Here is a 26,350-nt window from a genome sequence, read left to right as displayed (position 1 = left end):
CGATTTCGCAACCAACAGGACCTTACTTTCCGAATAGCCCTCGTAGGTAGTGAGAATGGTCAACAACAGGAAGTAGTTTTCATAAGACAAGTAACAGATGTCTTTTATCTGCCAACTGCTGCCTGGATTCTCGGAGGTTAAGCAGCAACCTTTTGTGTGGCCACTCCTGCGAGAATATCTTAAAACGACAGTCAACTTTTGAGGTTATAAAGTTTCCATTATTTTGATTGTTGGAGGTTTCAGTAGACGCAACAACACTTTTCATCTGGCCCTCAACAGTTACAGACTAAGATCTGCAAGAAGGAGAAAGAGAGAGGGGTTGAGAGGGGGGAGGGAGAGGGAGAGAGCAAGAGGAGAAAAGCAAGCGAGAAAAAAAAATGTCGGGGCGAAGGAAGCCGGCGGGGGTGTATTGTGAAGACAGAAACAAAGAAGCGAGGCGCTGTGAAGTTGGAGGAGTTTGTGGGGCCAGCTTTAGCATTCTGCGGAAAACCCTGCGAGGGACCACCAGGGAGATCGCCTTTGACGGTCTCACTGCGGCGGCGCTGACCACGCCGCCAGCAAGACGTCACCCGGCAAACGCTGCGGGGGTGGTTCACGCGCTAATGTGTGTGCGCGCGTGGCGTGTGCGTGTGCGCGTGTGTGCGTCTGATGTGTGGGCGGCTCATTAGGCCCGGGGAAACATTAGCCGGCTGCCGGGTTTTAATATCTTAATTTGGCGCGAGAGGGAGGGGAGTCTGGGCAGAGCCCGCCGCCTCTGTAATTATCGCTAAAAGGTGAGACGGCGGCGGCGGCGGCGGCGGCGTGCACAGCTTGTAATTGGACGCGACGCGTCGGGGCCCAGCATAGGCGAGTGGCGGCGGCGGCGGCGGCGGCGGCGGCAGCGGGAACGACCCGGTCGCGAATGGAGCGCGACGTATTCTGACCGGCCGGATGCATTATTTATATTTGGCGCGGCAGCCGGAGTCCCTGAATACAATGGACCTATTGTGTTTTTAAAACGCCGAAACAACGATAATTATGTTAATAACGGGTAATAATAAAATCGGAGGACGGCGGGAGCTGCGCGACGCGCCACGCAGATCCGGCTGCGCAGTGCGTGTGTGTGTGTGTGTGTGTGTGTGTGTGTGTGTGTGTGAGTGAGTGTGCGTGTGTGTGCTCTGGGCGGCCCCACCTCCACACTCGACACCTGTCTTCGGGTCCCACCCGCTCCTGCTGACTGCGCCACATCCCTAACCTGTCCGCCGACACCTTTCGCCCCGACACTTATGTTGCTTCTGGCAGTCTGAGCTCTGCATCTACTTGCGTAAACCAAAAGTCACTCTAGAATGTGTGGGGTGTGGGTTTATCGTTCCAGTATTAACCACTTTAACTTCTCTCGTTTTACTTTCGTGATCATTACACTCGATATACAATGAGGAGGACACCTAATATCGTATCAGACCTCCTTTTCCTCGGCTTAGTGCTGCATCTCGACAAGTCGTTCGGAGTCCCCTTCAAAAATATTGAGCCATGCTAGCTCTGTAGCCGTCCGCAATGGCGAAAATGTTGCCTGGGCAGGATTCTGTGCACGAAATGACATCTCTATTATGGCCAACAAATGTTCGATGGGATTACAATGTTACTTATAATCCATCTTGATTGCAAAAATGTTTATTCGCCTGACCGTTTTAGCTTCCTCTAGAACCATCTGCAATTTCGGTTACAGCAGTTTTATGTGACTCAGCTTGTGAAGGTTGCTGTGTGTGGACCGGTTACTCCTGTAACCGAAATTGCAGATCTTAAGATGGTTCTAGAGGAACCGAAACCGGTCATGTGAATAAACATTTTTGCTATCAAGACGGACTATAAGTAAAACAGTATAACCAGTGATTGCGGTTATCCCATCAGACATTATGTCTGTTTCTGCAAAATTCGATGGGATTCGTGTTGGACGATCTGGGTCACCGCACCAGTCGCTCGAATTCTCCAAAATGTTATTCAAGTCAATCGTGAGCAATTGTGTCCTGGAGATATAGCGCATTGTTATCCATAAAGAAAATTCCATCGTTGATTGGGAAGATGGAAGTTCATTAATGGCTGCAAAAGGCCTCAAAGTGGCCGAAAATAAGTCTCCAGTCAATTATCGGTTCAGTTGGAGCAGAAAACCGAGTCCATTCCACATAAACACAGCCCCCACCATAATGGAGCCAATAGAGCCACCACTAGCTTTTACATTGCCTCGTTGCAACCTGGGTCCATGGCTTCACGGAGTTTGCACCACAAGCGAACCCTACCGTCAGCTCTTACCAACTGAAATCGCAACTCATCTGACCAGGCTACGGTTTTCCACTTGCCTAGGGTCAAACAGTGAAACGTCCCCTTAGAAAAATTACAAATTACTGGCATGGTAAAGTTCTTCGTTATTTGATACAGAGACAGCTGAGTAAAACTGAATGTACTCAGACATTTCTCCATTTACTTATTCTGATCAACACTAAACTGACACACAATATTTTTAGCGGAACGCAATCTGACTTTCAATAATCCCTACAAAAAATGGTCCTGACTAACAATAACCTATACCTTTCATGAATCACTCACCTCACAAAAATCTTTGATATTCAAACTACTGCAATACAGAGAACGCCAATACTGCCAGGTAAATAAAAGATTCTAACTACGGGCGCACTAACTACTGAGAGGCGTAGTTAGCAAATGAAAGATTTTTATAGAGAACAAACAATGTATTTACCTTAATAATGTCCAACAGTCTTAGAAATTTCCTTTTTGTGACGGACACACGTCCAGATCGTCTGCTCTCAAAACTCTGGCATCTCTCTCCCCACATGCACCACTGCTGGCGGCTCAGCTCCAACTGCACAACGCTACGCGCTGTTCACATCCAACTGCCCAACATTACAATAGCGAATATTCCAACAATGCCAACCAGCCACAGACTGCACACAGCACAGTCAGTGATTTTCATACAGACCGCTACTTGGTGTTACCAACATAAAAATATAAACAGCCTACTTACAACCGAAACGGTCATGAGCCCAGTAGCTGAGTTGGAAGTGATGTCGTGCTGTTGGCAAAGGCACACGTCGGTCGTCTGCTACCGTAGCTCATTAACGCCAGGTTTCGCCGCACTGTCCTAACGGATGTGTTCTGCTGTTATTTCACGTAGTGTTGCTTGTCTGTTAGTCCTGACAACTCTATGCAGACGCCGCTGCTTTCGGTCGTTAAGTGACGGCCGTCGGCAGCTGCACTGTCCGTGATCAGAGGTAATGCCTCAAATTTTGTGTTCTCAGCACACTCTTGACACTGCGAATTTCGAAATAACGAAGTTACTGACGTTCTCCGAAACCTTTCTGTGTTCAGATTCTGTTAATTCCCGTCGTGCGGCCATAATGATCTGGGTACAAATTACGGCCCCACTGAGTGTTCGAAGTCTGTTAATTACCATCGTGCTGCCACAATCACGTTGGAAACCTTTTCACATGAGTCACCTGAGTACAAATGACAACTCCGTCAATATAGTGCTCTTTTACACCTTGTGCACGCGATACCGCCGCCATTTGTATACGTGCATATCGGTATCCCATGACGTCTGTCACCTCAGTGTGTGATAGTGATAGTAGAACTGTCTGACAGACGAGGAAAATACCGACCGGTTAAATTTACCCAGCGAGACCTCATGTTCCGTCTTTCCACTCTCGCTGCTTGCGACCCTGTCCTGGTGAAGATTAACTTTATCCAAGCTAGAAACGATTTTTAGCACGAAGTTATCAGTGATCCTAGACAGTAGACTTATTTTCTGTTTGTCAGTGATTGTCTTTTATCTCCAGCTGGCGGTTTAGGACAGATGACAAGAAACAGCGATTGACAGACTATCAGTCTGCATTTTATATTCTCTTTTCTACTGCCATCACCAGTTATTTTGCTTACCTAAAAAAAGTAGTAACACATAGAAATAAAGACCATTGTAAAAATACACTGAAGACCAAAGAAACTGGTAGACCTGCCTAATATCGTGTAGGGCCTCCGCGAGCATGCAGAAGTACTGCTACACGACGTGGCATGGACTCGACTAACGTCTAAAGTATTGCTGGAGGGAAATGACACCTTGATTCCCGCAGGGCTGTCCATAAATACGTAAGACTACAAGGGGATTGGAGATCTCTTCTGAACAGCACGTTTGCAAGGCATCCCAGATATGCTCAGTTATGTTCACATCTGGGGAGTTTGGTGGCCAGCGAAATTGTTTAACCTTAGAAGTGTGTTCTTGAAGCTATTCTGCAGCAATTCTGGGCTTTTAGGGTGTTGCATTGTCCTGCTGGAACTGCCTGTCAGAATGTACAATGGATATGAATGGATCCAGGTGATCAGAATGGATGCTTACGTACGTCTCATCTGTCAGAGTCGTATCTAGATGCATCAGAGGTCCCATATCACTCCAGCTGCACACATCCCACAACGTTACAGAGCCTCCACCAGCTTGAATGGTCCGTTGCAAACATGTAGGGCCCATGGATTCATGAGGTTGTCTCCATACCGTACATTTCCATCCCCTCGATACATTTTGAAATGAGACTCGTCTGACCACTCTAGCAATTGTTTTGACCACCTGCCATCTTTTCTTCGACCGACATGTCCAGCGCACTGTCATTTCAAGGCAGGATATTCAGTCATTCCGTTATGTCACTGACCTTCGTTGTACCTGTGGAATTCATTGCTTTCTTTTCGTCTTTCTTTGTATAATCCATCTTTTTATTCCTCTTTGGGTTACCATCAATTTTCTAACAATGAACTCATTTAACGTCCATGTCACACAGACAGAAGTGATTACTGGCAGCATACATTTGGTCGAAACTGTTTTCTTCAGCTTAGGCAACATGTTAGAGTTAAAAACTGACAAGTATAATCTATGAGCTTCCCAGTGCCATTTAATATGTCGAAATATTTCTGGTGTAGGTATCCTTTCATATTGAAACGTCACCATAGAAAAATTATACAAGACTCTGCTTAAACGGAGACACAATATTTTTAGCGCAACGCAATCCGACCTCAAAAAAATCTTGGTTACTCGAACTACTGCAATACAATGAGTGCCACTACTGCCAGCTAAATAAAAGATTCAAACTACTGAAGGCACTAACTACTGACAGGCATAGTTAGCAAATGAAAGATTTTGATACAGAACAAACAATGTATTTATCTTAATAGTCATAATATATATAGCAGTTCATGACATCCAGTCTTACAAATTACAAAACACCACCATCTCTCTCCCCACATCGACCACGGCTGGCGGTTCACCTCCAACTGGGCAACGCTACGCGCTGTTAACATCCAGCTGCCCAACATTACAATGGCGAGTATTACAACAATGCCAACCAGCCATTGACTGCACACAGCACAGCCAGTGATTTTTCTACAGAGCGCTACATGGCGTTACCAATGAAAAAAACCTAAACAGCCTACTTACATAGCCCCCATGCTCCCCACAAAAAATTTTACAAATTGTTTTGGGCAGTGGCCAATACAGATTTGAAAAAAATTTTCATAACTACAATAACAAAGAAATGAAATGCACATACTTATCGATACAATGTTGGTCAAAAGCGAAAATTTTCTCACAGTCCATAAATACAGTCCTGATCGTTCATCACAGTAAAATAGCAGTGTTTTTTGCTCATTGTCCGAGCAGTAAAAGAAAATGCACACGGAAGTAGTGGATTCCCATGCAGTCTTGAAGAAGTAGTGTTGTCCTTCCAACAGGAAGACATGCTGACAGGTAATCGGCCACAACAGAGCAAACTCACAGCAGAGTCAGTCGAAGTTTTGAAGAATATTGGAAGGTTGGTCATCACAGAGCAGACCCACTGTAGTCCTGGTAGAGATTATGGTATTGGTGGGCCACCAGAGGTGCAGACCCACTGTAGTCCTCGTAGAGATGGCTAGCAGCCATCTGTTTGACTGTGCAGGTGCACAATCACAATTGAAGAGTCTTGCGGATAATATAGCAAGTCCATAACCACCACTTGTGCACTCACAAAAATTGTTTTTGAAATGTCCTTAGAACCAGCAATGCTGTTATCCAGTCCCTTGCTGACTTATTAACACACGTGCAAACACTATTAGTCCCTACTTCTCACATATTGTCCATATACTATGACCAACAGAAATGTGTGCAGTGAAATGTAATTTACAAGTTACTTAATTTGATGAACTGGTGTCAATTACAATTTTATAACATGAGAATACAATAACAAAGGTACAAAATACATCATTGAAGAACATAATAGTACAGATAACATTTGCAGTAATAAAGGCCTTACAAAAGAATCGAAATAACAAATACATCAGTGTTACAAAAATTATGACATAAGTACATACATAAAAAATCAGAATAACTTTTGAAACATCAACCTCACACATGAGCATTAGAACAAAATAGAATAAATAATGTGTAAACATCTTTACGAAGTTAATAACATGTTATTAACGCAAATTATATTTGAGGATAACAGTATTCCTCATCATAGTGAATGTAGCTTAGTATTAGAAGAGAAATTCTATGAAACAGTACACAGAGACAGGAAGAAAACAAATACACATGGGTACACAAACAGGTAGTGGGATAACACAAAAGAAAAGAACAGGGTTTGTTTTCAGGGTAACATTTGGTACTGCAGTCCAACCCAAAACTTCATTCCATAGATCGTGCCTCTTATTTCAACATTTGCTCCAGCCAAAAAAATCCTATCCAAGCATGCTTTCTGTATTCTGTTCACATCTTCTTTCAAAAATAGTTTTACTCCACTGTACACTACTTTTTTGGCCAAAACACTTCTTATAGCTTCTCAATGCTTTTCTTCCAATTAATCATAGTTAGTTTCTTATATAGTCTACCCCCTCTTAAGCTAACTTAAACCTACTGAGCTCAGATGCTAAACTAAGGGAAAACGCAATGCAGCAGCACAAAACAATTAACACAAACAGCAATGACAAAAAAATGCAAATTGGCAAAACAAGGCAGCAATATAGGACTTAGCAAAGCATATGCAACATTTCAACTAATATGAAGCAATGAACAGCAACAAGAAAAATAAATCGGTAGTAAAACTGGCTTAACAGAGTAATACAAAGTGAAATTCGGTAACACTATGCCTGGCAAACAGCAGCTGCAAATGCAATAACTTATATCTAAACATGACAAAGCTCAAGCAGAAAAAATATTACAGTAAAGACAACATTGCAGATAAGGGAAATGTATATTCACATCTTAATGTCTATGTCATTAAAGTGGTGCACCACAAAAGCTAAATCTACAAAAAATTACCAAGTAGTTGAAAAGAAAATTAAGTATGCAATGACTGTTATTAATCCCTTCTTATTGTTCTTTCCTTTCGATGTGCTCCTTTTTCGAAGAATGTGGATCATAAAATGATTATTTAATATATCTGTTGACAGAAAGTGTTCACATTAGCAAATGCATTTAATTTTATTTTATAAAACCAATGCTGCAACACAGCTGGAAACCAGATTTTAAATGAAATAAGCAACTATGAAAGGCAAAGAATAAAAATATCATTCAATAGTCATGTGACATTTCATTAGTCAGTACAAATTCTCTCAACTCTCGTAAAAAGACGCTTGTCATTATCAGGTGTGCAGATATAAATAAGTATCTTTTCCAAGTAATGAACGTGTCGTTTTTGCGATGCTTTCTACAAAGGAATGTCAATAGTGAGGATAATGGCCTCTTTTTTTCTTGTGCCTCTGAAAGGCACACGCTAATAGCTTTTTTCAAGGCGTCTGTCGCGCACCTGGGTGCCCACGACGCATTACGTGCAGGTGGTCACTTAACTGTCTTACCGAAATATTTACGACACCAGTTTCTGCTACCGTGGCAGTCTCATATAAAAAATTTCACAGATCAAGAATTTGCGTTATTCATCTGTAGAAACAAAATCCTATTGATATAACAGTGTCCAAAAAATTTTCGTCGGCATTGTAATACAATCACGCATTTACATACCTTTCATAGCTCTTAAAGTACGATTCTTGGTTTCCAACAACCTTTTCCACAAATCAGAGTCCCTAACCACTACTCATTATTCCTTACCTTATTATACATATACGTAATCGTATACACTTCTTCAATATTTCATCATAATAAATACATAGCATAATAAAATTCCTCACATAGCATCAGCCTATTTATCATAAACATACCGCAACAGCGTAATACACATCGTCATCATAACATCATAAAACCTCAGCCAAATCTCAAAAAGTTGTAGCTTTCTGCAATAATTTCAAAACCTAAAAAAATTCTCTGCTCATTTAAATAGTGTCATCTACCTCAAACGTACTTTAAAAATCATGATCCCACACCAAATACATCATTCAAAGCTCTCATAGTATCACAATGGTTCCGGAAAATATGAAGGGTTCACACAGTACAGACAAAATACAATTTCATAAGTGTGAAGTTATCCAGCTGTGTAATTGTGTAAACATCTGTCACTGACGTAGTAAAAAAAAATTTTGTCTCTCTCAGTTAAATGATCAGATAGCTGTGTAATTTATGTGTTAGAGAAATATGGTAACGATGTGTAAAGTTGTATAAGCAAATACCATATTAGCTAGAGCTCCTTGTGTTTGCCAGACACATGGTACACAAAGTAAGCGTGTACCCCCTGAGGATTAATGTAATTATACCCTCAGGTGTTACAGATTACAGCAATGGAATGAAATGTATCATGGAAAACCTTTGTACCATTGTAATTCAAAAATCTGTAAAACTAAATGTTTTAAGTACAAAATTAATCACTCAAATACGTGTACTGTAGCGCTAAACTGTGCGTCTTCTTGTAAGATAATCTCTGTGGAAGTATCGTAATTATCGTCCTCTGTAAGCAAAGTTCTGCTGAATTCAATGTACTTACCTCATCATAAACGAAAGTGAAATGCTTTGCGTATATATATCGTAATTATTATGTATACTTTACCGTGATCAAGAAAGTACCATAATATAATATATTGTTATGCTACGGAAAAGTCTGTCTCATTGTAGCTATACCACAAAAGTTACTACTAAAACATGTTTTCTTTTCCTGAAGAATTCAGAAAATATGTTCAGATATAAAACAGATATCGACTGGATAGTTAACTTCAAAACATTGTTGCATGTTAACAGTTTCTCAAAGTGACAAATTGTACTAGTAGCGTGAAGTGAAAAATTTTATGGTAAAGACTAAGTTAAACAGCAGATTATCTCTCAATAAACGGTTTTAGATGTGAAATATGGTGCAATCCTTTACTCTTCATAGTACTCAGAGTTTCAACTTGAACGCAATTATCATGCGGTAAACGTCGGTAAAGAATACTGGAGTTTTTCTCAAGGTTAGCGCCTATGTTATTTTTCTCTGAGCCAGCTGGCGCACGTTTCTGCCTGCGGTGCGAGTCATTGTCTGCTATCTCTTTGTTGGCGTGCGTCGTTATTGGGATTTGGAGACCTAACTTCTACAAATTCACCTTGACGAGAATGCCCTGCCCTGTTTGAAGCTCGCCAGTTCTGACGCAATTACGGTCTGTCGTTATGATTATATCATCTGTCGTCATGTCGGTAGTTCCTGTAGTTTCTTTCTTGTCGGTTAAGTGGTGGAGAATTTCTCCCTGAATTATCACTGCACGGAGGATCGTTGCGTCTGAAGTTAATCTGTCTCCAGTGATAATAATTGTTCTGGTTGCCGTATTGTCCGTTTCTATGATTGTCTCTGTTATATACATTACTACGGAAATGCGATCTTTCTCTGTAAATCTTATTACTGTGCCAACGGTTGTCATACTGGTGGTGTCTGTTTTGGTCACGATTTGTGTTGTGAGAATAGCCTTGTCGTGTCCAGTTATTGTTTCTTTCATCGCGGAATTGCGACGGATGTGACCTGTAATTGTTGTGTTCCTGTTTTAGCGTTCCGCGATTGTCATTGTCAATTTCCAATTCTTGTAACAGTCCCTTAAAAGCTTCAATGTCCTCTTTGCAACGTCCTGCCAAAATAATATGTCGTAAATGTTCAGGCAATTTGATTGAGCAAATGCGGATGAGTTCTGAGGGGCTGTATGGTTTTGAAAGATACTGATTCTTATGTAGTAACATGTCTTCAAAATATTTCACAAGACTGGAAAATTCAGATTGTTCGAAATGTTTCATCATAATGATGCTATGTTTTACTCGGTCTTGTGTAGCTTGAGACCAATATGCTGAGAGGAAGGCATGATAAAATTCTCCTTGACTGTGACAATCGTGAATGATCGATCGCATTCTTACAGCTGGTTCATTCGCTAAGTAGCCACACATAAATTCTAATCTGTGATTTAATGACCAGTAAGGAGGGAAACAATGAGAGAATTGATGGAGCCACGATTGTGGATGAATGTCGTTGCCAGAATTCTTAAATGTTTTGAATTTACGTGCAGTAATGAACAGATTATAGTCAAAATCATCGTGTCGGCGAGTAGCATATCGGTCATTGTTACATCGTTTCGGCGGTTCCATCTCAAAATTCGGTGCATCTTGCCAATTTCTTTCATGATTTCCGAAATGCCCTGTGTTATTATTTTGTGGCTTTTCCGTATTTCTAAGTTCCTCTTCCTGTGTTGGAGCGCGAGTGTCCTCTGAAATATGTAATTTTTGTATTACTTGCGTCAACTGATCTTGTACTTCCCGGATTTCGCTTTTGTACTGTGTATTGATTTGATTTTGATATTGTTTGAATTTCCTAATTTGTTCATACTCTTCTGTGTCAGTGATGGCTACGGTCTTGTGTCATTCAGATCATCATCTACCTTTGTAGGTAAGTTAGTGAACTGATCCGAAAGTTGGGCCACTTTCTCCGACAGTGAACACATTTCGTCAGTGTGTTTTTCTGAACCAAGTTTCAGAGTGTCCATTTGTGTTGAAACCGAATCTACTGGGTCCTTTAAGTTTTCCTGAGTTCTTGCAAGTTGCGTAACCGAATCGGTGGATGCAACTGAGTCCATTTTAGCTTGCAAGGTGTTGTGATTTTCACGAACAATAGTTTGCAGTTCTTTTATGGCTGCTTCATGATTCTGTAATGCATTTTCATGCCGCGATAAAATAGGTTGAAAATGCTCAGAAATTTGTGTTTTTGCGTCATTACAGACTTTTTGACATTTCGATTCGATTTTATGTAACTCAGTAGTTAAATCTTCACGTGTTTGTTCAAGCGTATGTTCCACTGAGTCTAACTTTTGAAGCTTTTGTTCCATTGTGCCTAACTGTTGCTGTGTTTGTCTCTGGTGTTGTTCCATTGTGTCTAACTTCTGAAGATTTTGTTCCATTGTGTCTAACTTTTGAAGCTTTTGTTGTGTTTGTCTCTGATTTTGTTCCATTGTGTCTAACTTTTGAAGCTTTTGCTGTGTTTGTCTCTGATTTTGTTCCATAGTGTCTAACTTTTGAAGATTTTGTTCCATTGTGTCTAACTGTTGCTGTGTTTATCTCTGATTTTGTTTCATTTGTTGCATTAATTGCTATAATAATGTATTAGTGTCTGGAATCTGTTCCTCTATGCTTTTCGGCAGTGCCTTTTCACCGCCGACATTCACATTTTGACAAGCAGAAAATGTGTCTTGACTTATTTGAGAAAACGGTGAGGACGCAAGACCTGAATGTACAGTATTTCCTAGATTGTGTCCTACCATTTCGGATTCCTGAAGCGAGCTGTTGCCGACCGATCGATCGATAATGCTTCCCTGTTCACTAATTGTTTCACTGGCTACACCATTATTTGCAGCCCGCTCCATTTCCCTGTGCACTATTACCAAATTACTACTTTGAACATTAGTTAATTCATTACATGGTGGCGCTAACAGATTGCTTTCGTCTTCACTGTCATGTCTCAGTTTACTTTGGAGCCTAGTATTACGTTTTTCACACGCCATTATTGTCACAATATTTCACACGACAACACAGAAAAACACAATTTGAAGAGCAGAAATAAGAGAACACATTAACATAGCACTGAAAATAATATCTAGTTAATTGCAAGCGCAGCAGCGAAATACTTGGTGCAAATCTACATGCATGCCACAATTGTTTTGCTGTGCAACAGTGAAAAACTACAACTACAAAGGAAATTCTCTCTACATTTACGCACTAGCAATAAAAAAAAGCTACACTAATTACACAAACTACAAGGAAAAAATCAGAAGATTCCAGTGAGGTACTCTCGGATAAGGGTCGACATATGTATTGTCCCCTTAGAAAAATTGTACAAGACTCTGCTTAAACGGAGACACAATATTGTTAGCGCAACGCAATCTGACTTTCAAAAATCCCTACAAAAAATGGTCCTGACTAACATTAACCTATACGTTTCACAAATCGCTTACCTCACAAAAATCTTGGTTACTCGAACTACTGCAATACAGCGAGCGCCACTACTGCCAGCTAAATAAAAGATTCAAACTACGGAAGGCACTAACTACTGATAGGCATAGTTAGCAAATGAAAGATCTTGATACAGAACAAACAATGTATTTACCTTAATAGTCATAATATATATACCAGTTCATGACATCCAGTCTTACAAATTTTTTTTAGAAATCATCCGCCATCTCTCTCCCCTCGTCCACCACTGCTGGCGGCTCACCTCCAACTGCGCAACGCTACGCGCTGTTAACATCTAGCTGCCCAACACTACAATGGCGAGTATTACAACAATGCCAACCAGCCATTGACTGCACACAGCACAGCCAGTGATTTTTCCACAGAGCGCTACGTGGCGTTACTAATAAAAAAACCTAAATAGCCTACTTAATATTTGCAAGCCGACCCAATAAAAGTAATATGTGACCCCATCTAGTAAGCGTACTTCCAACAGATTTATTTCTCCCCGGCGTCCAATCATTTATCATGATCTTGGTTTTACCACAGTTCATTTTTAGACCAGCTGCAGAGCACATTAACATAAGTTCGCTAACCAGTATTTGACGTTCTTCTATATTATTTGGAAACAGAGTAATACCATCATCAAACCTTATGTTATTTAATCTCTTTCCCACGACTTCGACTGCTTTCGTTTTTCAATTTAGATATTGCTTTTTGTAAGACCGCTGAAAACAGTTTTCTAGATGTAGGGTCACCTTGTTTTACACCCTTTTCAGTTTGTGAAATTCATTAGTTTTCTCAACAACACTCACAAACACTGTGGATGTTTTGTATACGTTATACTATAATTCTGCTAGAGCCTCAGATATATTGGATCAATAAATCGAGTCGAATGGCTTTTCAGATGGATAGTATTCATTTCCTCTACAAATTGTTTCGCATAGGATGAGGATATGATCAGTTTTATTAAACCCTGAGTGAAACCCCAGATTGCTCAGAGGGTTGAGCCAGGTCACATGTTGTGCTCACACTCATAGTAAATCGAGTAAAAACTTCATAAAGTATGGACAATAGGGTGATCGGATGACAGTTCCTTACATCTACTACCACCTTTCTTATGTATTAGGATTATTGAAATTTTAATTCCAGTCTCTTGGTAATGTTTCACTATGCAAATAATTTGACAATATTTTATAAATGCTTTATAAATTCCTCATCCATCAGCTTTAGAATATTGACTGAGGGGTCATCGGTACGTGGAACAGTTTCTTTTTTCATTTGTCTATAGTACGTCTGACTTCTGAGGGCAGTATTTTGGGATCTGGGAGAAAGAAACATACAATTCGTTTAGGATTAACGTAACACCATTGACTTCACTGTACAGGTTACTACAAAAATTTCCAATGTATTCGAATACTTCCTTCTTATCTGTAATTCTCTCCAATTAGAGGCTTCCGCTTGGCCTCCTGAACTAGATTTACCTGCAAAACTGGTTTTTTGCGTATCATGTTCTCACATCTTGATGTGTTCTCAGAGTCTTGCGCGGTTCTATATATTCTTTGCCTGTTCTGCTTTCATTTTTCTTCCACTGTCTATCAAGCTTGCTATTTTATTTGTCAGCTTCTTTGGATGGCTTTGAGATTTACACAACCCACCCACTTCTTCAGATGTTGTGATTAGTGCCTTCGTTACTTCTGTTACTTCACATTCTTTTAGTTTTCTCTTAATTCTTTCTATAAATTTCTCTTTCCATCTTCATCATTTTCTCTTAATTATTGCTTGAAATTCCTCCTCCTATTCTTCGAGATTCTTGAAATTAAATTTCTTTTTCGTTTAATTAGTTTTTATCGTCTGTATTTATTTCAAAGTTTGCTATTATTAATCGATGATCACTGTTGTAATGAACTTGATCAGCACAGAGACATCTTTATGTTTTGGGGCGTATTGGTAAGAATGAAGTCTATCTCATTTATCACTTCAAAGATAGGACCCCCTCCAAGAAGATTGGAGATAAGGATGCTTCTTGAAAAACGTATTCATAACAAGTGTTTTCACGCATTCTGAAAACTGAACCCATCTCTCACCTCTGCCATTTCTGTCAGCTATTCCATGTTCGGAAACAACTGACTCACCTTCCCTATACGTTCGAACTTTGGCATTAGAGTCACCAATTATCAATTTATCCAAACAATCTCTCGTTTTTCCAAGATATCCTACGGGCAGTCACAGAACTGTTTAGTCTCTTCATCTGAATGACTAGAACTAGGTCCATATGCTTGAACTCTTGATTTTATATCTTCACCAAATGTGTAATTTTGCTTGAATTTCTTGCTAATACTGCTGTCTTGCCTACTATGATTTTGTTTACTAAACATCCGACTCCATTTAGTTTTTCATTTGGTTCATCACAGTAATAGATTTCCTAAATTCAGTCAAAGGAAGTTATCAGCTTTACGACGTACTTCACTTGAGCCAACAATGCTTCATTTATTTTCTTTTAATCTTCTTTGTTTCATCCCTCACTAGCGAGCGACAACTGTAGGTAAAATCATTGCTTCTCTCGTTTTGTAGATTTAGGATTTTATGGCACTAAAGCAGCTCCCACCGAAGAACCAAAAGTGGGGCTAATTTAACTCCTTTTTACCTTACTGTAACACGCCATGAGTCAAAGGTTTGAAGCCTTATAGTGACACTTGCTTCAGAACGGATTGGCGATTTAATTTTTCAGGCCGCTCTTAGCCTGGAGTAAAGGCCCCTCTGGCTGGCCGCTCCATTGGAGTACAGACGCCGTCCATGTTGCTAGTTTAAGTCCACCCCAGATATTTCATTTCCGCGGTGCCACTCATAAGTGGGAGGCTTTGCCCGATCCGCCACCTGCGGAGGAATAGCAGTCTCGCACAGAAGGGTGTATACGTGGTGGCAACCTAAGAGTTAAATGATTTAATGTGCAAGTGATTTGATTCAAGTCAGTAGTGTGAGCACTGTGTTCATTTTATGGGAATTAACATCTGAGGTCTTCAGTCCCCTAGAACTAAGAACTACTTAAACCTAACTATACTGAGGACATCACACACATCCATGCCCGAGGCAGCATTCAAATCTGCGACCGTAGCAGTTGCGCGGTTCTGGACTGAAGCGCCTAGAACCGCTCAAACTTCATTTAGCTCTTGTTCGGCAGTCGGTTTGGCAGACGTGTCTAAGCTCTAAAGCCCTAGGCCATACATCTGGACACAGGAGATGCCCGTTTATGGAGAACGACAGTGACAGGGCGGAGTAACTTCACTAGAGACATGGCTAGAATGTAGCAAAAGGGGAATTTAGGTCTGGTCGTACGAAGTTTTCCGTGACCAGAAGAACATCTCAGCGAGACACGGGACTTCCGACTGCAAGGTGTTTCTTTGGGAATATGATGAATGAAAAAAACTGGTACCAAGGAGACTTAGTACACGTTATGACACTGTGACGCCACATTCCATTGTCTGGGGAAGGTATAACAGACGAAACAATGACAGTAATCTGTGAAAAAGAAGAATAAAGGCAACAGAACATTTTCAAAGATAATTCAGGTCTTCTGGAGACACGAAGTGTTCAATCGTAGTCTTGCAGGAGTCCAGATGCTTCATCACCCGCAGCCTGTAGAGAAATCTTTGCCTAAACCTCACCGCGTCGTGGAAAACAACGTCCAATCCCACATAACATGTGTCTCTACTCGTCCAAACAAAACGCCCTGAAAATCAGTTGTTTTTTGAGCAGCCGAAAAATATTTATTTTCTCATTTAGCTATTAAAATACAAAGATTTTTGTCATCTTGTTTATGTTTAGCTGCAGTGGATCAGTATATGTATTTACCAAGGTTAATTTTTCATTTCATGATATCCCACATCTGTATATCACATAATTTCTCTTTCGGTATTGTACGCTGATTGTGGAGCGTTTCAATTAACTTGCAGTAACCAGCCTCGTCCCCAGTCCAGTGAATTAATCCAACACCTTAAACTTAACGTATGTTGTTGTTGTGGTCTTCAGTCCTGAGACTGGTTTGATGCAGCTCTCCATGCTACTCTATCCTGTGCAAGCTTCTTCATCTCCCAGTACCTACTGCAACCTACATCCTTCTGAATCATCTCTTGGCCTCCCTCTACGATTTTTACCCTCCACGCTGCCCTCCAATGCTAAATTTGTGATCCCTTGATGCCTCACAACATGTCCTATCAACCGGTCCCTTCTTCTTGTCAAGTTGAACCACAAACTCCTCTTCTCCCCAATCCTATTCAATACCTCCTCATTAGTCATGTCACCTACCCAGCAAATCTTCAGCATTCTTCTGTAGCACCACATTTCGAAAGCTTCTATTCTCTTCTTGTCCAAACTGTTTATCGTCCATGTTTCACTACCAAATGTGGCTACACTCCATACAAATACTTTCAGAAACGACTTCCTGACACTGAAATCTATACTCGATGTCAATAAATTTCTCTTTTTCAGTAACGCTTTCCTTGCCATTGCCATTAAGGTAACCCAGCACAAATTAGCTACTCGAGATATTAGTCTCACTGTCCACTTCACTAAATGAGGATTGTGGAAATAAAAAAGCACGGGCCCAGCTGTTACATTTTCGCACCCAGTGTGAGTAACTAAGAAAGACTGAACAAAGGGGGAAAAAACACTCTATGAGTCCTTACTCCAACGCTAGTGACGATAGGTGAAGCTTATTTCTGTAGTATTTCTCGCTTCGCCTACACTCCGCGTGACATCAGGCTATCGAATCAAGCGATAAACAAGTGACGGAGCCTTAAAACCTTCATTATATGGCCTTTCACTGGAGCGCATTTGCAGAGGAATGTGTGATGCTTACATTTGAATTCAGGAACGCTGCTGACTCCAATTTAAGGTTATAAAGGATTCACTGTATACCTTTCCACGCTGGAGTACAAAGACGGGGCTGTTTGTTTGCTCCCCGTTCTCGTTCAACACCTCGCACTCGTCACGGCGTGCAAAACGAATTCCCCGCCTGTACGTGCCGGGCGATGTGAGACGAGCTATAAACATTTGGAAACGAGGCAATGTGTACAATTTTGAGAGAAACAGATCGTCCAGTTCCGTACCCTTTTAAAATTGGTAATGGTATTACGTTTATTTAAATGTATGCATGAAACAATTCCTTAAAATGAAAAAAGCAGATATAAGGCTGATCGATGCATTTATTCATTCCAAAACACCAATACTTATGAATAAGTTAGTTATCATCACATCAGTGCTTAGGTCATCCGGCTTTGCGACTCTTTATTTGACTTATCCTCTTTTCGAGAGGCGGCCCTGGCTTCATCGACGTGCTGGATTGCACTCGGAATCTGTTTTCGCTATCCACTTATTCCAGTAATTAGTCATTTGATCCTTTCAACTCCCAGACGATCCTTTCAACTCCCAGATCTTCTCGTGTATCTCCACTCCTTTTGTGGTGAGGTGGAGAATAACTCACTACGAATCGCAGGAACGTCGCTTCGATCGCCTTTATTTGTTACACATGAGCAGATGTTAAGAGTTGCAGTTTTGATGCCCACACAGAAATCTGTGTATATTGTGCTAAAAGCCGATGTCCGGCTAAGGACAGAAACTCTGATTTGGAGAGGGTGTTAATCTTACACTATAGGCGTTGTTTAAGAAGTGAATTTTCGAAAGGCGGCTCCTAAGAGGATGAGACAGAGGATGAAAGGCTTATTGAAAAGATGTCGATATTAAGGCAATTTTACAGCTGAAAGTACGAAAATTGGTATTTGACTTCTCAGTCAAAAATAACAAAATACGTGTTTAAACTTTTTTGGATATTCTACTATTAAGGGGATAAAATAGTGGATGAAAGCTTCTTTGAAAATAAATCCTTATTAAGGAGCTACTAAGGCATTTTTAAAGCTACATCTACAGGAATTGGTCCCTAACATCTCGGTTCGAAATTAAAAAATACATGTTTCAGTGTTTCTAGATATTCAGTCCCCTAAGGCAGTGAAATACGGGATGAAAGATTTTATGAAATTATTTCGTTATGAAAACTATACCTATGAAAATTGGATTTTGGCTTGTATGTTGGAAATGAAAAAGATTACTTGTTTCACTGTTTCTGGAAATCCAACACCTAAGAGGGTGAATTAGAGCATGAAAATATTTAAGAAAATTTTTCGTTGTAGTAAAAATTTTTAAAGCTAAATCTATGAAAATTGGCATTTCACATATCGGTTAGATATAAAGAAATATGTCAATATATCCATTGTGGTTATGCGACATTGATTTAAATTGGCGATTTATGTGATAATAAATATGCAACAAGTCGCTTTTTTTAGTTTTTTTTAATACTATTTATCAACCTTTAATGGTTGCATATTTATTAGCAGATAAATCGCAAAAGAAATATATGTTAGTGGATGAAAGTTTCTGTGAAAGTATCACCACAAGAACGCAAAAGGCATAATTAACAAAAGTCTTAGACTTCAGCTACCAGAATCGCTTTTTGGTTGCAACTATATTACGAAAAGATCATGCTTCTATGGCCTTAATTAGGGTGAAGAGTTTAGAAGGTGTTGCAATTTGTGAACAACATAGAAAATAAGATTAAATAAAAACATAAAAATCTGCGCAGATCGTACAGTTACGCGAGCGAAGCAGCGGGTACTAAACTATTACCTAATATTAACTTACGCACATCTCTTTCCCTTACCTTGTGGCCCAGAGTTAGTTGTGCTGTTTCCGGGAATCGTCTAAATCTACTGCGTTCTGTGTAGGTGTTCTGTATTCGTATTTTACATGTTATGTAATATCCCAAATACATAAACGCCGAGACTTCTTCAATCATTTTGGTGACAATAACTGTCCTTGCTCTACTTGGTTTCTCACCGTGGAATGCCATTGTCTTGGATTTCTCCGTAGATATCTTCCCGTTATATTCCTCAGAAACATAGTTCAGCTTATATCATGCCTCTCGTATTTCATCTTTTCTAATTTTCAGAACTTACATTATGGTTACGTATTGCGAAACCATAGTACAATTGTATCACAGTATCAATACGAAGATTATGACACACCTGTTGTCAAAATGAGCGTTTTTGAAATTAAATTCATCACACATTTGAACAAATAGTGTGTTACAGTCGCTGTAGTGGCACTTTATGGTATATATCAACCCTAAATGTTTATCTGAGTACATGTTGGTGTCTTATTTTGGCAGGTGCTATGTCGTTCAGTAGTCTCAGCTTTTCTTTCGCCATAACAGGCAAAAATCTATTCGCTTGGTCTGCAAGATATTGGTGGCTAGAGAAATGACTTAAGATTCAAACCCGCAGTCATACCCCTACTTGGGGCAAGGCACACGAACCGAGTGAAAGCATCCACCACAGCAGAAATATAGTTACTGCCACCCTTAGTGCGTGGAAGCGGCCCTAAGTAACCCATAAACAATTTCTCTATAGGCCACTCTTTCCGATTAGAATGCAACAAAACACAACGAGAATTTGGACCGGACTTGGCTGACTGACATTCCTTGACTAACTTTCTGGGAGTGTAAATGAGGGGACGAGGAAGTAAGGTGCTCTTTGATCTTCATTATGTTCTTAAAAGTACCCAAATGACCCTCATACAAGAAGTAATGGAATTATTCAAACACAGTCGGGATTAACTCTTCGGGGAGACATATCTTTAATTTCGTGGCGTAGTTGGTACAGTAACGTAGGAGATCGTTGTTAGGGTGACACCCAGCAACTTGCTTCCCACTGAGTTGAGTGCTTGATCCCGCTCCTACCGCTTCATCAGATTCCTGAAAAGTGATGGAATCTCGGTTAGCACAGCTGCAGTAAACTGAAGACTGTCATCTGTTTGCGTGGTCTCAGCAGACTCTTGAATCCCACTGATCACTGGACTCACTACATCAGTGAGCTGGTTGTAAGAACGATTTATGTGTCCTACAGTGAACCGGAAAGCTTGAATTCGAACTGTCCAGCGTGTTAAGGAGCCAGTCATACCGGTCCTATCCGGTACCCAGCTTAGCGCCTGATAGTTGTTGATAAGAAATCTCTAATCTCCAAAGGAAGCATATTTTTTCGAGGTTGGAAAGGTTCATCTAACAGTCCAATATACCATCTTCAACTAGCTATTAGCAGGTGCTATTAATAATTGTCATACTAACAAAACAGGCACTCAGTACAGAGACAACATGGGAAAGGTCACCGAAAAGCACCTCCCTCAAATTTACACGGAAATAAATAAAATTTATTTCTATTAAGTAACTGTAACGAAGTGTGTCACTCTTATTCAGTCACAATTTCATCTCTGCTCTGTTCCCTGCCCTTCCTTAACCGAACAAGTCCACACTCGTGAAAAAAAGTCCAAGGGAGTGATATATGGTGAACGCGGTGGCCAAGGAATTGGCCCATCCCTCCCAGTCCATCTACCTGGAAATGTTTCATTGAGGAACCGACGAATATGCAGTCTCCAATGTGGTGGTGCACCACCTTGCTGGAAAAAGGTAGATGGTTGTAAGTCAATCAGTTGTGGTGCTACATATTCGGTCAGAAGTTCGAGGTAAATGTCTGCAGTAATTGTTGACTCGTTGAAGAAAAATGGACCAATTATTCGGCTGCACATGATTCCACGCCAGACATTCACTTTCGGACTATCCCGGTGTAGCTCCCTAGTCACATGGGGGTGCTCAGATCCCCAGATTCTCACTGTGTGTCTGTTTAATGTCCCAGAAACATGAAAAGTTGCCTCGTCACTGAAACAAACTGGCTTGAGGAATGCTTCATCCTCCAAAAGGCGTTCCAGCATGTCCGTTTTGGCTTGTCATTTGGCTCAAATGCCTGTAACATTTGCACTTTGTAAGCATACAACCGTAAGTTCTTGTGGAGGGCCTTATACACAGTTGAACGTGGTAGTTGCAACTGTCTGGTAGCAGTGCGGATGGACTTCGTAGGTGAACGAGTGAAGACGTTTAAAACGCGATGATGTTTTCCTCGGATGTTCTTGGTCGCTCGCTCCTCCCTTTATCCAACACTGTCCTTGTCTCCATAAATGTTTTGTGGCATGGACGGATTGAAGGGCGCGATGGTGGATCTCTTCCATACTTCTTTCTGAAGTTTCGTTGAGTCCGAACATCCGATTTTGTCTCAATAAACCAGAACACACATTGTGCCTCCTCTTGAGAAATTGCCAGTTTATAGAGTTTATTTCCCTCCATCATCAGAGTATCTGAAACACAAAATTTTAGTATATACAAAAACATTAATAAACAGTGATTGCAATAAAAGAAATTTTGTTAATATATTTCAACAACTGCCTTTGTAATAAAATTTTGAAGTTGTAAAGGGACTTTATGGATATCCTGTATATTAGGGTACCCTTATGAAATAGAAATTGATCCATGTAATAGAAGAAGTTGTCGAGGAGAAATGATGGTTTAGGTTTAAGTTTACAATTTACATATCATGTAGTTCCCGACATTGTCTAACATACAGGCCTTTCAGCCAATGACAATCAGGGGCAGAATGCAGGCATTCTCACTGGTCATGCTGCCCCTCCTGCTTACAACGCTCTCGCAAGCTGCTGCCTACTGGAAGGATATTGAGAACCCTTTCTGCAACTGAAAGGTAGCTCCTGGTCCATCATGTCGGAGCTTCTGCAGCGTCTGTCGAAGTCCTGTCGCGCCCTCGAACTCTTAGCGCCGTGCGGTGCGCGAAACAAATAGTGCGACGCGCTGGTTCGTAGACTCTCTCCCAAATGTTCGTTGGCGGACATGGACAACTTTCACGCCCTGCTACGCCTTCACTATGAAGCCAAATAAAGGTCGCCAGCCCCGCTTAGATCCGCGAATCAGGGTTAGAACAGTCCCTTCCTCTACACCACTATTCAGTGCCCTGAAACCATCTAATTACCTGCAGAATTTCCCCAGTCTGGTCACTGGGCTGGACAACAAACACTGTAGTCAATTTCGACACCATTACCAGTTCATTTCTCCCGTCCCTCCTGTAAACAATACAGGAACACAGTCTAAAGTCAAAGAGGGTAAGGACATAGACCAGAATTTCATACATCAAATTTTTATTGGAGCAAAACTCAATTTATTCTTCATGTAATAACGAGACAGCTACTTCTGCAAGGTGATGTAGTATATAATGTGTACAAGAACCAAGACGGAACAATAGGAGTGGAAGATCAAGAAGCAAGTGCACAGATAAAGAAATGTGTAAGACAGGAATGCAGTCTTTCCGCCCTTCTGTTCAATCTATACATCGAGGGACCAATGATGGAAGTAAAAGAAAGATTGAAGAGTGGGGTTTAAATGTTAAGAGTCGCTGATGGTAAGAGTCGTTGATGATAAGAGAACTCTTTTCTCGCTTTAAGGAGGATCGTTTTGACATTAGTGATTCTCCAAGTTCAGGAACACCTTCCAGATTTGACGAAGATCATTTTAATGTATTGTAAGTAGGCTATTTAGGTTTTCTTATTGGTAACGCCACGTAACGCTCTGTATGAAAATCACTGGCTGTGCTGTGTGCAGTCTGTGGCTAGTTTGCGTTGTTGTCTGTCATTGTAGTGTTGGGCAGCTGGATGTTAACAGCGCGTAGCGTTGCGCAGTTGGAGGTTAGCCGCCAGCAGTGCTGGATGTGAGGAGAGAGATGGCGCATTTTTGACAGCTGACGATCTGGACGTGTGTCCATCAGAAAAAGTACATTTGTAAGAATGGATGCCATGAACTGCTGTATATATATTATAATTTTTGAACACTATTAAGGTAAATACATTGTTTGTTTTCTATCAAAATCTTTCATTTGCTAACTATGCCTATCAGTAGTTAGTGCCTTCAGTAGTTTGAATCTTTTATTTAGCTGGCAGTAGTGACGCTCGCTGTTTTGCAGTAGTTCCAGTAACGAAGATTTTTGTGAGGTAAGTGATTTGTGAAAGGTATAGGTTAATGTTAGTCAGTGCCTTTCTTTTGTAGGGATTATTGAAAGTCAGATTCCGTTGCGCTAAAAATATTGTGTGTCAGTTTAAGCACAGTCTTGTACAATTTTTCTAAGGGGACCATTTTGTATAAATCCATAACGATCTGTGTACTCGAGAACTGGCAAATATGATGACCTGATCACTCCGCCATTGTCCGACATTTGCATCCAATGGGAAAGGTTAAAAAAATCGGATGTATGGGCACAGCAAGCTCTAAATTAAAATCACGAAAAAAATGGATTCTCGTTACCAGTTGACTAGTGGACAACACCGACCATTCCTGTCCTCCATCGTTAGTGGTGACAATAAATGGTGCCTTTATGCTACATAAGGAAAAGAAAGGGGTGGTTGACTCCAAACAAAGCAGCAACTCCCCATACAAATACCTGAGCCCATCCATAAAAGATAATGTTATGCACCTGGTGGAGCTGCGACAATATGGTGTTCTACGAACTGCTTTCCCGAGATGTAACCGTCACTGCGGACATTTATTTGTCAACAACTGAGACGTCGTGCAGACGCAATCCGAGAACAATTTTCAGGAACACTGACTGAAGTGACGCTACTCCACGGTAACGCCGCCCTCATTCTACTAGGTGACAAATGACACTATACACGAGTTGGGTTCGGAAGTTGTTCCGCATCCACCTTGTTCACCTGATCTTGCGCTCTCAGATTTTCATGTTTTCTACTCTATATCGAACAGATTTGAAGAAACTTCCTTTCCGGGTGAAAAAGCGCTTCCAGCATTGCTCGCCGGATTTTTCGCCTCAAAACCACGCGATTTCTACAATCGTGGAATCGCAAAGTCGCTTCAGTGTCGGTAGACTCTTGTAAGTGTGAAGGAGAATATATTCTTGATGACTGTAGTCTCTGTTACCTGTATATGTTGGGTATATTAAACTTGTGGGAAAACACTACGAACTTGTGCACCAACACAATATACGTGGCCATAGATATTCGGCTGTCTAGCAATGTGTCCGAAACTTGTCGGTAGATTTTTTCCCCTTTTTGACGATTGCCTGGTGACTGTAACGACCGAAACAAGTGAGCAGTGTGTGGTATAGATCTGCCACTTCTGAATGGCCGACCTTCGCTATACTGAGAGGGCGAAACTTTGTTTGGAAATGTTCTGACTAGCATTTGTGTCCACCTGGCAATGTTATTATTGATGTTATATGACATCGAGTAAACCTGAAATCTGAATAGTGCATTCTTTAATAAATGAACGGTTTAATTCTTGCGAACTGTCACCTCTCATTATCTGAGAGGTTTCCCAGAATCACTGCCATTCGTCGAATACCCTTGTACTTACTCTCGCTTCGAAGTCTGAATAAGATAGAAGTGCGAGAAATGTAATCTTCCCGTGACACTAATCCTTCTTAACTGCCCCACTAATTCGTTGCCTGCGATTCCGAAATGCCCTTTGACGTACTGCTTTATGTTGTTAGTTACAGTGATAAATTTATAAAATATTCAAATTGTGCTCCACTGTGTCAATATGCTGTATGAAAGCCAGTCCTTATTTGCTGCCAAAAGCGGCTGCTAGATAAATCTTTGTCTTGCTCTAACTACCGTTGTTTCAAAAATGGTACAAATGGCTCTGAGCACTATGGGACTTAACATCTGAGGTCTTCAGTCCCCTAGAACTTAGAACTACTTTAACCTAACTAACCGAAGGACAGCACAGATATCCATGCCCGAGGCAGGATTTGAACCTGCGACCGTAGCGGTCGCGCGGTTCCAGACTGAAGCGCCTAGAACCGCTCGTCCACGACGGCCGGCCGTTGTTTCGACATTTTGTGGTGGTGGTTGTTAGTGTTTAAAGTTCCGTCGACAACGAGGTCATTAGAGACGGAGCGCAAGCTCGGGTTAGGGAAGGATTGGGAAGGAAATCGGCCTTTCAAAGGAACCATCCCGGCATTTGCCTGAAACGATTTAGGGAAATCACGGAAAACCTAAATGAGGATGGCTGGAGACGGGATTGAACCGTCGTCCTCCCGAATGCGAGTCCAGTGTGCTAACCACTGCGCCACCTCGCTCGGTCGACATTTTGTCTTCCATCTGGCGTGCCCGTACTTAATACTCTCCACAATTAATAACATATAATTTTTCTGAGAACAAATATGACCTGTGTAATTCAATATTAGTAATATGTAGTTAAGTACTTACTTTGCAGCTGAAAGTGGTATAAATCGCATGTGCATGATTACAACGTACGTGCGGCCTGGTGTAACCGTGCGGTTTGAGGCGACTAGTCACGGACTTCGTGGCCACGGGTTGACTTGATACGGCGGAAGGCGGCTGGAGTTAAACCAGGAAGTAGGAAGCTCTGTTACAGAAATGAAATGATCGTATGGTTTTTATTGGCGTATCAATTATGATGAAAATGATGATAAAGGACACACAACATCCAACCCTTTGTCGGAAATCGAACCGGGGGCCCTTTGCGAGGGAGGCGGTAAAGCTACCGCTGCGCTACGGCGGCGGCCTATGTTCCCAGTCGCTTTGGGGGCGGCACCCGGCGTGTTGTGTTGCCTGCGCGGAATACGCGCGGTTGTTGTTAGGCTGCTGCGCGACAGAGGCGCCGCAACAGCAGGAACAACAACGCCAGAGCCGCGGAAACCAGGACACTGTCTGGCGGCATACGAGCAGCCCACACAGCAAGGATAGCGCGACCTCGACCCCACAGTAACCTCTTCGATGTACGGGAGCTATACCTCAGCTATCTAAAAAAAGTAGCTAACGTATTGTGCTATTAATAATATCGGTTTCATTTGTTTGCACATTATAGTCTAAAGGTGTTAAACATTTAATATTACGCATGTACTGTAGTACCGACTGTGTCAAGATACTATGCTTACCAAGTACTGTACTTTAATCTCCACGATACAAAGTCTTAATGCCTGTTATATGACGTAATGGTGACCTACGAATAAGATTTTTATAAGAAAAAAGGCAGAC

At 41.1% G+C, this 26,350-nt stretch overlaps 1 protein-coding gene across 1 annotated transcript in view; it reads right to left on the bottom strand.

Annotated features, from left to right (window-relative positions):
• Positions 1–707: 707 nt before the first annotated feature.
• LOC126335985 (arp2/3 complex-activating protein rickA-like) overlaps positions 708–26,350 on the bottom strand; it is a 36,381-nt gene continuing 10,738 nt past the window's right edge. The window contains exon 4 of the mRNA XM_049999462.1: positions 708–918. Within this exon, the coding sequence (XP_049855419.1) occupies positions 708–918 (211 nt within the window). The remainder of the gene's footprint in view (positions 919–26,350) is intronic.

Source organism: Schistocerca gregaria, chromosome 2 (assembly GCF_023897955.1).
Source record: "Schistocerca gregaria isolate iqSchGreg1 chromosome 2, iqSchGreg1.2, whole genome shotgun sequence".
NCBI lineage: Eukaryota > Metazoa > Arthropoda > Insecta > Orthoptera > Acrididae > Schistocerca > Schistocerca gregaria.
This window is presented reverse-complemented; position numbering and strand designations above follow the sequence as displayed.